Raw genomic sequence first — 13,278 nt, 5'->3', positions numbered from 1 at the left:
GATTAGGTGACAATTTAGGACAGGAAAACTGATGGAAAGAGGGAATTAGGAAGGCCTTTATACTTAGGACAAAAGCACTATTTTGATGGTTTAGCATTAAATACAGTATATGTTAGTGGAAGAATATTCAAAAAGCAACATTTCAGGATTTCCAGACCAAAGAAAATGAAGATTTATTGGTGATTACAATGAAAATTATGGCATTGTATTAGACATATCTGTGTGTCTCTGAATTCTAAACTATAAAGGGTAGAAAAGAACGATCTGGTTTTTTTGTTTTGCTTTGTTTTTCATTATTTCATATGAACTGCTTACCACCTTCACATACTGGAATAATCTAGAATTTTTGTAGGAATGAAAAAATATGCTGGTGAGAGAAGGACCTTTTTATACTAAGGCTCTGAGATGTCTCCATTTTGGACCAAGACAAGCCTAGTGTGCTAAAAAACCTCATACATTGAACTTACTTCTTCTTATGTCTTTCAGTAAAGGAAGAACAAAAACAAGCCCAAACCAGTCCACACTGTGGATTTCAAAAAGCACGAGAAAAGAAAGTGGCATGGAAGTGTAATAATTCACCGATTTGGCTCCAGACAACGGAGTTGTATAATTCTGGATCTGTGTAAGGAATGGCATCAGAACATTAGCTTGGAATGGCTTGAAATCTCAAAGGATCTGCAAGATGAACTTTAAGCTCCCCCTTGAGGCAAATATTTAAATGGTTTTTCTATGTTTATTTCATTTACAAAATACGCTGTGCTAATCATGGAGTGAGACATACTTATTTTGCTAAATGATACACCCAAACTTCTAGTGAATGGAATGGACCATGCAGATAAAATTGCTGTCAGCACATCAGAAGTACGTATATTGGAAGAAGTTATTTTTGTTTCTTTTACCTTTCATAGGCTGTGATCTAGTTAATGTAATGTAAATTGTATTGAAATTTATGGTGTGCAAAAATATTTTACCTTTACATAAGTGTTTGATAAAAATGCACTGTTCTAATATTTATTTTTATGGTATTTCATTTTTCAGTACATGCTGTTTAAGAAATTTATCTCTGTTGTCAACTGAATTCATGTACACAAAAATGTATTACCATAGAGAAAGTTTCTTGTCTAAGAATGGTTCATCTTTTTCAGTTTCTCTGCTTTATATCAACGTGTAGGAAATCTCTTCAGAAATAAGAAGCTATTTCATGAACTGTGGTATAAATCTACTCAAATATTTTACTTAGAGGCAAGAATTGTCTAATTTCAATTGTGCAAGACATGTGCCTTACAATTATTTTTAGTTTAAAATTCAACAGATTTTGTAATAACTTTGTTAATGACTGTATAAACAATAATATACTCGATCTAGAAGACAGAAACAAGTGGCATACACAATATAAATCATATGTCTTCACATGTTGCCTATATAACCACAAGTAGCTGCCTGAGGGTTCTGCAATCAATTTGGTCCCTCCCTTGCACACAGAATAAAGAGGGTTGTTTAGGATATAGGACTGAAACTGGAGGCAGATAGCTGCATAGTTTGGCTAAGGTTTTTTTCTAGCTCTGTTTAGCCTCTATTAGTGTATTAAGGGGTTTTACAGTTGGGACCAGATGCATTGTCACGTTGCTGTGGAGGTTAGCACAGCACGCTAACATTTTAGCAAGGAAAGAAACTATGAGTTAGTGTGAAAATGGGCTGGAGGGCATCAACGATCTTATGTTCATTGTTGAGCATTTGACTGGGAAAGTAAACCGGGGCTCCTTTCTGTCTTATCTCCTAATTTCTTCAATGCTTGTGGCTCCTTCTTCTCGAGAGTTGTAACTATCTTACCTTCAAATGTCCCTGTGCTCCTTTTAACCAAATAAAGAGTTCTTGTTTCTGAAGAATGATCATTGGTGTTGTTTAAATCTCTCAAGTGGATAAAATACAGATATGTGTGCATCAATACATGAAGACGAAAACGAATTACTGTTTAAGAGTGGTAAGAATGGAATTTGTGGTAATAGAGTGTTTTAAAGCTCATCTTTTTTCCTTTTCAGTTAGATAATAAAGAGCTTTCATTAAGGCAATTTACAACTAGAGTTAGTTAGCAAAACTAAAAAGCAAAATAGACATTTGTGGGCCTTGGCCCTTTTTCAGCTGCTTAGAGACTGAGAGAATGGCAGCTGCATTCTAAGCTTAGATCCGCCCACATTTAGCACTCCTCTTTCTTTTCTTGGCTGCCCATCTTTCTCGGAAGAATGGGAAACCAGCTGCTGGGATTTACCTCTTCCCACCAGGCTCCCACCATGCATTTCTTCCTTTAGTCAGGACTTGATGGAACGAGACTAGGCTTTCCCCGTTGCCTCTGCCACCCATGACTACAACAGCTGCATGCAGGAGAGGCAAAGCGATGGGGAAGGGCCTTGGCTTTGCCTTTTATCTTGATCCAGGTCTGGATGACTCTTCTGGTATTAATTACTGAACTCACAAATTACTAAGAGTGGGACAGTAAACTTCTCTCTTATTAGAAGATGGCAGTAAGACTGTCTTAAGCATTTCTTAAAATTTTAGCTGAACTTTGAAAAATAAAAAAGGAGTATGCGGTGTGGGTATCTGTTGTGAATATATTGTATTTTCAGAGCATACTGCTAATATGTGTTTTGAAATGCAGGTGAATTGTGGAATGACATTTCAGGTAATAAAATCAAACAGTACACCGTATCCTTGCTTCTCCATCCTTCCTAAGTATTAGGAACAGGTAATTAAAAAGGTCTTAAAAAGAATAGTGTGTTCAGGAACTCCTGATTTTTGTCCTAAGAATAAATTCCACAATTGGTTACCAGGAGTTTATAGTCTTCAAATCATCTGGCAATGCCTTCTTTATATGATACTGTTCTCTCTTTCTCTGACCAGTCTCCAGAGAGAGACAGTCTTTTATGACAACCCGTGACTATCTATTGTCCTCTCTCGCTGAACTTTCAAGATCACTTCCATCTACATGGTGGTCCTCAACGCCTCCTCGGTATATCAATAATGATCATTCCTTTTGGGTGTAGCCCAAGTTTTGTTTCTTCCGTAGACCAATCTAGACTGATCAATCCTGTCTTTCAACTCCTTTAAACCTTTCTCTTCTATCACTTTGAACCATGTACCCCCTTGCAAGAATGTATATGTGTGTGTGTGTCTGTGTGCATGTGTGTGTATTAAGTAGGTATAAATTTTGTCTTCCCTAATAAGTCAATAGATTTGTGTAGTAAGCTAAATTGAAGTTTGCACTTACTCTGGAAATGATCCAAGAGATTAAAGCAGTGAAGCAAATTCATTTATTCCACATTTTTTGGCCTTCAAATAGGCAATTCAGCTGTGTTTAAATAAGTTTTTGCACATGTTAGAAACATCCACTGTAACATTTATCAGAAAAAAAATTAATAGTTGCATTTCTTTGATATATCTGATTTTTTTTTTGAAAATTAAAAAATACTATCTTGAACTAAATGGACAGTATGAATAATCCAGGTAAAAAATGATCCAATAAAAGAATTACAATATCGGTTAACTTGCCTTTTATTTTCATACAAAGGAAATATGTAGACTTGTGCTTGTTTGCTTTTTAATTAGCTTGAGAGGAATGTACGGTGTGTCCAGGTCTGTGATGTAAGCTTGCACTACATATTTTTATGAGTGGGGAATACGGTCAAGATGAACTGGAAATGCATTTGGATAGAAAAGCAGGAAGACTATTGAGATCCTGATAATAGCAATCTAAGCAAGAACTAGATAATTTACAGCAGTTTATTTCAAACAATAACATCCTTGTGCAAAGCAGTTTATATCACTTCTTTTCCGAATTTTACTTAAGCTGCCTTAAGTGTATAATATACACTTTAAAATAACAGTCCTTTAAATAAGAGAATATGATAAAAATGTTTAAGAGCAAACGACACTATAGAAACTATATAAGTGAAAGAAGAGCTGCCCACAATAAAACCAAAATATATTATTATTTTAAAGTTACTTAGTATTGTAAATATTAATTTAGCTCCTCCCCCTACCCCCCTAGCATTTCAGTGGCTTAGGTAAGAACAATTTTAGGAACTACTTTTTTTTTTTTTTACAAAACTCTCAATTTACATGCTCCTTAGAGTGGAATGGGAAAACTGCCTGATTTTCCTGTTTCATTTAGGAAACACTCTAATGGAGAAAGCTTTGTATCCATTCTGTGAACCTTGGCACAAAGGCATACACCCCTGGGCGATTAGGCAGTGCACACTGGTATCCAAATGATGTCACACCAACCAGGAGCCACCTGTTGTTTTCTTGGCACATTAACGGTCCTCCTGAATCCCCCTAAAGAGTAAATTACAGAAGAAAATTGTGTGTGGTCAATTGGTAAAAATGTATAAAATTGTTTTTAGCAAATCGATTCAAAAATAAAGATAAAAAATGTGATTTAATTGCAAGTCCCTTGTCTATGCCCTCACCACCACTCAAGGTCAAGAATGAGAACCTTTTGCTACTCAGTAAAAAACACAGAAAAACTGTGATTTATACATTGTTTATATGTAATTTTAAATAATGCATCTTTAGAATAAGAGTTACCTTACTTTCTTATGGCATTTTAATGTGTACTGAGAAATTCTCTAAGGCACAACTATGAGAAGCATCTCAACCAAAATACATATTAAAAGCTTATTTTTTAAAATGAAAAGAGATATGTTCTAAATATTATAATTATAAAGACCTTTGTGGAAAAGACAATTATTCCATATTATGTGCTTTAGGAAAACTAAAATCTCAATGTAAAGTTGATTTTAGTTCTCTCAGGTAGCATTAACTTTTTGGCATTAGACAAATGCAATCAGATTTGAAAGAACATTTCAACTGAAACAGGCAAATCTATGATATAATTTCTAGTGATATAATTTCTAGTGATAGGTACACATGTTTTCATCTGAGAGTTCAATTGAAATGTTTTTAATTTTCATAAATATTAATATTAGCAATTTCTAGTTACTTTGATTGCATAGGTTTTATTTGCACATGACTATTCTTGTGTAATACAAAGGAATACAGTGCAAATATATAGTGCCACTAATGACAGAATTAACAAGTATTTTTATACTAATTGTGTAAAAATTTAAATTAATCTGCATATATATATGTGAAATTATTTAAAGCTTCGTGGTTTTTTTGTTTGTTTGTTTAAAAACACTGGTCCAATAGCTTATTTCACCCCACAATCGATATTAGAAATATTTTGAGAGATTTATTTCCTGATTTTTTACTGTATTTGAGACAGACCTATATTTAAGGGGAAAATGTGGTCTATAAAATCATCTTTTTTTGGGTGCAGAGGTGCATAAATTGCACTAGTAACCACAGGCTACTTCTATTCTAGATGTAACAAATGTGTTTAAGCTGTTTGAAGTTGAGTACTAGGGTTTTTATTTTTGAATCCTAAGCCCTTAGTTCATAATGGGTTCAGAAATATTTATAGAATAGTATCAATACAAGGTAAGAATAAATACAGGCTCAAAATTATATTTGATTGAGAAATTATTAAAAATAAACCTCAACTGTTTTTTTGATATTTTTGAAAAAAATCATTTGGTTTTCTTCATGTTATCTAAAATAATCTAAATTTTTTGATAGTTAGTAAAAGCCAGATACTGATTACATGAACAAGGATTTTTAAATTACCCAATTTATATCAGCTGTTGTTATTCAAAGGGTCCACCAGCAGGCTTGGTGCCCAGCAACTGGGTGGTCTGTCTGGTTGAGAGACTTATATCTAATTCTTATACTTCCCATCTTCTAATTATACCATTTCAGTTCAGTTTTATAACCTTTCTTGGTCTTTATTTTCTGATGTGTTCAGTGAAGATAGTTCTTTTTCTGACTATCTCAGAGATGTGTAAATACTTTGAAAATATGAGTAAGTGTCTGGAATATAAAGTATTAACCTAAAATTTATATTTCCATTAGATGCTATATTTGTAAGACAACAACAAAAACAAAACCCAAATCACCACATTCTTTGATGTCTGAGGCTAACGGTTGATGACCATTTTTGTTTAAACTTTAGTGTATATCAGAATCTTCGAGGGTCTGAGAAATCACACATTGGCGGGCCCACCTTTAGAGTTTCTGATTCGGTAGGTCTGTGGTGGGGTCTGAGATTTTACATCTATAACACTTTCTCAGGTAACGCTGATCTGCTGGACTGGAGGCCACGCTTAGGAGACCACTACTAAAGCTTTGAATGGTTAGCAAAACAGGTTTGCTCTTTGTGCCATTTACTTAGTTTTGTAAAGGAAGGATATTCTATAGCCACTCATGGTGCCTTGAAATCGGTAAGCTCGAAGATATTCAGAAATGAGTGAATGACTAAAAAGGCAAATGACACTATAGGGGAAAAACTTAGCCAAGTGCTGTGTCAATAATAACATATTCATAATTTTAAATAATGTATTCCTATTTAATCTATCTTCTTGTGTAACATAGTATTAAAGTTGAGCAAAGAAAATCACATGACTCTGGACTATTGATTGCTCAGTCATAATAACATTATACTATACAAGTTACTGCTTTATGTGGGAGCTTTCTTACATGCTAATGAACAACATGCTTAGACTCTAGAAATCAGAACTGAAAATGAGATTTCAGAGATCTAGCATGCATTACTGGCATAACTCTAACATCAATGGACTCAGCAGTCGTATTTTCTACCTTGTGCATGAGGTATCTGCCACGTAATCCCCATTAATTGTAATCGAGGTTGTCCATCTGAATTCTCCCCTGAACAATAATTCTGTGAATCACCTTCTGAGTGGCACTATATCTTACCATTTTCAAACTTTTCATTTTAAAAGGAAATATAAGACCCAGAGGTCAATTTTAAGTGTGAGGAAAGCCATCCTTTTTTTGTCTTGAATTCATGAGTTTATCAAAACAAGATAAATGTAAAACTAAGCTGAAAATTTAACATGACTTGAGACATTGATTTAACTAAAGAATATGTATATAGATTCATCTGCTTAAATGTCTGTTAAAAAAGTCTTGTATCATGTCAAATTATTATATTTATGTATTAATATATATAACATATTATTTACACTTAACAAGTAAAACCATTTTCCCATAGTATCAATTGCTACATTTGTAAATTATTTGTTTGCTCGGTATTGCTATCAGGTAATCTATTCCAGTGGAAGTTAATGCATTAATATTTTATTAATTTTCAAATACAGAACACGACAGAAAATTTATTTACAACATCTCATAATAAAACAATATTTTTGAGGGCTGACTTAGTGTCCTACATAAAGTATCTTATTTAAATGCTCAATAAAGCCTCAATGAGTTGCCCAAAGTCTCACAAATGAGGGGCAAATGAGAATGGCCCGAGCATGGATCCATGTTCTTCATGATCACACCATGCGGCACTGAAAAGGAAGTATAATTCTACGATCTAGCAGAATTTACTTTTTATTTGTTGAGTGTATGTGAATTTCATGGAACTAATAGATTATTTCTAGGTAGTAGATGTTTTTGTCTTCATTGAGGGGAGTTTGTGGGTAAGAGTTTTCTCTGAAGGTCACACATGTCTAAAGCTATTGTTCCTTCAAATATATTGCAGTATCGACATGCAGCGAGTTCACATTATTACTTCTCTCCAATGAAATGTAAAAGATAATATGAAAGTTCTAGTATAGGATTTCCAGAGCCAGGATTGTGCCAGGCTATTGAGTTAAGTTACCTTCTTACAAGTAGTTAGCTGTAAACTAGGTCTAACCGGGCTAACCAGGTTGGTTTTCATCCAGAAATTATTATGCGTCACTGAACATCAGGGCTGTGCTCTAAATCAGGGTTCAATATCAGAGGCTGTTAGGCCAAATTGGCCCTGAGACCTATTTTGTTGTTCGTTTGTTTTAAGTCGGTAGGAGTTTTAAAGAATCGAACTTTGAAAATAAATGTTTTTGGCTAAGGTGTATCCTCTCCAGCTCACCCCCAGGCCCACCAGTGCAGTTTACCTGGCTGTCTCCCATTTACACATTTTATGCCTCATCTCTAAAGACATCTGTTTTATAACTCTTGTCAGTAAAAATTAGTTTTGTTTCTAATGATCAGGTCCACCTAGGAGTACTATGCAAACAATCTACAAACAAAAGCGAAAAGTCACAGTTCTGTAAAAGAAAATAGGAAATTAAGGCCCAAAGGATTTATTTACTCCTGAATCATTGTTAAACAATGAAATCATTATACTGCAATGCTTTCTGGAGATGAAGGGCAAGCAGTTTTGCATATTTACCTGACAAGAATCTATTCCTCCTTCTTCGTAGCCTGCGCACACCATATTTTCTGTAATGTTATATTCTGGCATCTGCTGTTGGCATTTCTCATTTGATATAAGAGGAACATCAGCTTCTTGCAATATGTTTACAGTGGGACCTGCTCAAAATGGATATTACAGCCAGACAGTCAGAAGTGATCAACATGCATCGCTGAATGAGCCACTATCAGTCTTACTTATGTCAACAGTTCACTCATTATCTAGTACTGTGCGGATATATAATGGAACTAAATGCTAAACCTTATACTTTAAAACACATAATAAAGCTCATTCATGGGTTTTGCTAAAGGGATAACAGTAAAGTACTTCTTGAGTGCCTGAGGGCTAGCAGGAGAAGTGGGTTGGACCAGACAGTCTTTAGGCATTTTCAGTAATTTTAAATGGTTACAGTATTGCTTATGGAAGGTGGGAGGAAGCCCACCAACATAGAGTTTTATTCAAGGAAATTAGCAACAGCTGAGAAATCAGAAGTGCTTTTCATTTGGCACCTGAAGGAGTACTCCCTTATAAATAACGGCATTCAGCTCCTCGAGATGCTGCATGAGTGAGCAGGTGCACATTGGACAAAAGACAAAACTCAGATGAACTGCGCCCAGGTCTAAGGGCAATCAGCTTGTCCTCCACGTACAGGTGAAGAAAAAGGAGGTATTCTGTAGCAGGTTGTACTTCCACGCTTTTTATAAAATGACTCATCTACTGGAAGCGTGATCTCTACTGAAATACTAATCCCAGGAGAGAAGTGAAATAAACAGGTGTCTAGTGACTCCGAAAAAAAGACATGATAAGCAAATCTATTTATTAGAAAATCTATTTGGCTCCTCAAGAGAGGCAGAAAGTTTAATCAACACACTGAAAAGACAGGAAACGAACAAGTGTTTGTGTGTGCGTGTGATTTAGGTGCAAAGTGACATAGGTAAATGTTTAATAACCGGTTTTCAAGGAAAAAAGCCCCAATGTGCATTGTATGCCAATTTGCGTGGTATAAACACTCCAGCCATAGCCGAATTCAAGATACCAGCATGACAATGAACATGGAATTGGGAGATGTGTACAAATTGCTATTCCCAGCTGCTGCCAGTGACTCCAGCAGCACACCGTGGGGGACTTTTAAAGTTTGACAATGAACTTTAAGACTGTGAATTAGAGAGGTTATGATGCAGGAGAAAATTGAGCATCTCACTGTCATTCATTCTATGAAGATCAAGGATAGGCGGGGAGACATGTTTATAATAAAAATCAAAGCCAATTTTGCTGCTTGTCAAGGAGTAAAAAATTGGTTGGGTGTATGACAAAACTCTTTGGTAAGGAAAATTTGAGCAGTTCTCGTATATTTAATATTTATTTGTTAATAGTAATTGCATGAGAATGATTGAGAATATACGTATTTCCACACACACAAAATCCTCAAAAATCAGTAAATGTATTTCAAGTTTATCGTCTTAATTTAATCAATTAATATCACTTCATTTCTTCTTGGTAAATAATATGTTCATGATTTTTTCTATGAATTAGTCAGTGTAATATACTTAAAAAGGAGAACTGGGATTTTATAAAATGAAGCAGCTAGAAACCACAAGGCAGAGTTCATAAAATTCATTAAAATTGCTGTCACCTAGGAAATATTTAAACATGAGCTGATTGTTTATTCCTAAAGGAAATTGAACTCAGATACAGATCTTTTCTTGGCTCCATACCACTTTTATATACCTTTCTTAAGTCAGTTAAATGCATATCTTTAGTAACAATAAGTAACTGTCAGCCAAGTTTATTCAGCTCTGAAAAAAACACACCCATTTCTTCTGGAATAAAGAGTCTTAAATTTATCTGTTATTGGATAATTTGTTTTGAAAAGTCTACATTGTAGTCATAAATGTCTTTTAGTTTGAAGTCTGATAGAGAAAATATCTATCTAGGAATCATTTTTACTTTTTAGATTTCAAATTTAATAAATCATGACATTTTTCAAGTGGAAGAAATAAAAGAATATACAGTCCTTGACTTCAGTACATTTTTATGGACAGCAGACATTAGGCATTTTCGGCAGCATAATGAAATTGCAGCAGAGAACCTCTGTCGGAATCATCAAGCAGGGGTTTGACCTAAACTTTATACTCCCTTTTACAAAAAGTAAGAATATTTTAGCTGTGAATGCTTTGCTTCCGGGACTTGCATCTCTCCAAAAGATTTAAATACAATTAAATTTTGTAAATATCATGGAACCATTGGTTATATTCATTTTAATAGGTGTATCTTTCCTCTTTATTAGAGTGTTCATAATACCAACATTAGATATTGAGTTTGGGGGATGCTTTAATTCCCCTCCAATAAGGATTATAGTTTTATAATATGAGCTACACAATCTGGAAAAACATTTTCTTAATGATACGAATATTCAACATGTGAATATTTGGCTGACAGTGTTTTTAAGAGATATTGCAGAAAATTGTTACAGTCTAAGAGCTGCAAAAAGTGTTGGAAAGAGTCAGAAGATAGTGCAATAGCATACTTTTTTTTCCCCCACTAAACATTTTCTGTTTTTCAAATCTGATAATTTACCTTGATATACAGCACTCCCCCAGCCAGCAATGGAACAAATGCTTCCTGAAGGAAAAAGCTGATTTTCTTCTGGTAAGCAAATAGGTTGTATATAATCTGAAAAACAAAACAAAACAAAAACAACGACAGACCACACATGCATTTTCAACAAATTTTAAAAATCCATCATTTTCAACATTTCATCCACAGCAAGTTGTATTATTCTTTAACTTGACATTAGACATCAATCTTGGGAGAAAGAAGCATCTCAGACTTATCAGCACTTCTCTGACAATAGATTAGGTACCTCTGGTGGCCTCTTAGGATCCTCTACATTGCTTCCTAACTACTCTTTTAGAATATAAACAATGTCTGAGTTCTGGAGTTAATCATTTTTATTTTTAAATAATAGAAAATAATGCTTAATAGTACCTAACAGAAAGTGTTTCTGTGACAGTCTTGGTAAGGCTGTTTTTCAGGGTCATTTAAGAGAAACTTGGGCAAATGTTCTGAGTTTTGTTCCCCCACCACCACCTCATCCTCCACTTATTTCCATATTGAAAAAACTGTTAGGCAATTGTTTCACCAGGCATTTATGGAAGCATTAGCACTGGTCACTGACTTTTAAATAAAGCCCTTCTCCAACAATTTGCAAGTCACCTGACATTTATTAGGCACCCACTACATGTAAGACCTAGAGCTGACTCAAAAATGAATCAGATTTGGTGTTTACCCTCAAGGTCAGGGCTATAGAACTAACCACAGGAGTAGCCTGCCTTTGGTAAGTGCAGTAATACTCGTGGAGATCAAATCCCATAAGCACAGAGATGGCGGTGCTTTCCCCTAACCAGGCTCAGAAAGGTCTTCAGGGTAGAGGTTGGAGCTGAGCAGAGCCCTTTAGGATAAAGTTCACTTCTCAGGTGATTTGCATGTTTTCCAGATATTTGGGGGGAAGTCTTCCATCAGCCACTTTATTAATATTATTGAATTTCCTTTAAAATTTTTTATTTTATGGATAGCGATTCTTACTCACTTTACTATTAGAACATATGCCCTTCTCTCAGTTTGTCCTTCTCTAGTTATTGTGGCAGATGAACCTGCCATTCTTTTCCATGAGAAATAGAGAAAGCATACATTATAACATGCCCTATTTTCTCTGGGCTGCTCCTTCGAGTTTACTATTACAGGTGGCTCTGAGAGTTTTATTCTATGGTCAACTTTCCAGAAAGTTGGATTTAAACACCTTGAGAAGGTAATTTAATATATTTCTTTCCAATATTTAATTCCATTTAAATTATAATCATTTCCAAAACAAATTCTCCAACTTTTGTGGACTATTAATGCATTGGTACTGACGATATTTCAAATCTGATTTTGAATTAATTTGAGCAGATAAGATGACTAAAAGTGATTGATTTTACCTGTGTAATTCACTTTAAATTCAAGATGCATCATGGCAATGTCACTGTTCTTTATTCGTCTGTTGTAATGTGGATTTATGACAATTTGGTCTATCAGCCGGGTTACTACATGAGGAGAAGCGAGATTCGATGTCATATGCAGGCCTAGGATCGCTTTCCACTTAGATGGCTCTAAATTTCTCCTGAAGATTATAATAAAGAAGTATAAGAAACTCTCCTTCCACCGCGATTATGTCCTAGAGGTCTTCGTTTAGGATGTTCCCATCCCAAAATGTTCTTGAATTTCTCCGAAGGATTCTTCCTTAAAAATATTCCTTTAATTTTTATTTTTCTGACTAGACCACAGAAGAAGCCTTTGTGAATGTTAATCACTCTTTATCACTTCTCTTAAATCATCTCTCGATCTCTAGTTCTAGATTGTTTTTTTCATCTTTGGTTTCACATTAGAGTCACCCAGAGTGGTTTTAAATACCACTGATATCTGCTTCCTCCTTCCCTAGATCTGATTTGATGAACAGTCTTGGATGGAACAGGAGAATTTTTAAAAACTAATTTTTAAATTAAATCTCCAAGTTTATGCTAATGAATGGCCAGGTTTGAAAACTACTGCTTTAGAGCACAATGCACTGTGGAGATGGTATCTAGGTCCAGGGTTTCTTCAGACAACCACAGCAACTACTGTAGTAATGGAAGAAAATTTAGGAGCATTTTCCCATTTAGAGAGACATTGAATTTACACAGAGTTAAGGTAACCAATAAAAGCTATTATGATGCTTATACGAACTTGAGTAATTTCAATATGCAATGAACCTGAATAATTTTTGTGTACAATGTGGGCCATTGATAATGTGTTGGTAAAGGGTAACATTTATATTATATGACAGATTAAATTGGGTATTATATTTTGAAAGTGTGCAGGAGCTTTTAAATGTGCTATTGGCCAGCAACATTTTCACTCCAAGAAATTACCAGTGAATAGCTGGAATT

General features: G+C 34.7%; 2 protein-coding genes across 4 annotated transcripts in view; one reads left to right on the top strand and one right to left on the bottom strand.

Moving 5' to 3' along the window:
- CHODL (chondrolectin) overlaps positions 1-1,944 on the top strand; it is a 287,033-nt gene extending 285,089 nt beyond the window's left edge. Inside the window, exon 12 of one of the 3 annotated variants that reach the window (XM_036218782.1) lies at positions 487-1,944. In XM_036218782.1, the coding sequence (XP_036074675.1) occupies positions 487-571 (85 nt within the window). In that variant the 3' untranslated portion in view covers positions 572-1,944. The remainder of the gene's footprint in view (positions 1-486) is intronic. The other 2 variants (XM_016148501.2, XM_016148502.2) reach the window with 2 other exon arrangements.
- A 2,229-nt stretch (positions 1,945-4,173) lies between these two features.
- Positions 4,174-13,278, bottom strand: part of TMPRSS15 (transmembrane serine protease 15) — a 99,127-nt gene continuing 90,022 nt past the window's right edge. The window contains exons 23-26 of the mRNA XM_016148492.2: positions 12,292-12,473; positions 10,892-10,987; positions 8,294-8,433; positions 4,174-4,329 (exon numbers count right to left, since the gene is read on the bottom strand). Coding sequence (XP_016003978.2) covers positions 4,174-4,329; positions 8,294-8,433; positions 10,892-10,987; positions 12,292-12,473 — 574 coding nt within the window. The remainder of the gene's footprint in view (positions 4,330-8,293; positions 8,434-10,891; positions 10,988-12,291; positions 12,474-13,278) is intronic.

Source organism: Rousettus aegyptiacus, unplaced genomic scaffold, assembly GCF_014176215.1.
Source record: "Rousettus aegyptiacus isolate mRouAeg1 unplaced genomic scaffold, mRouAeg1.p scaffold_m13_p_4, whole genome shotgun sequence".
NCBI classification, from domain to species: Eukaryota; Metazoa; Chordata; class Mammalia; order Chiroptera; family Pteropodidae; genus Rousettus; species Rousettus aegyptiacus.
This window is presented reverse-complemented; position numbering and strand designations above follow the sequence as displayed.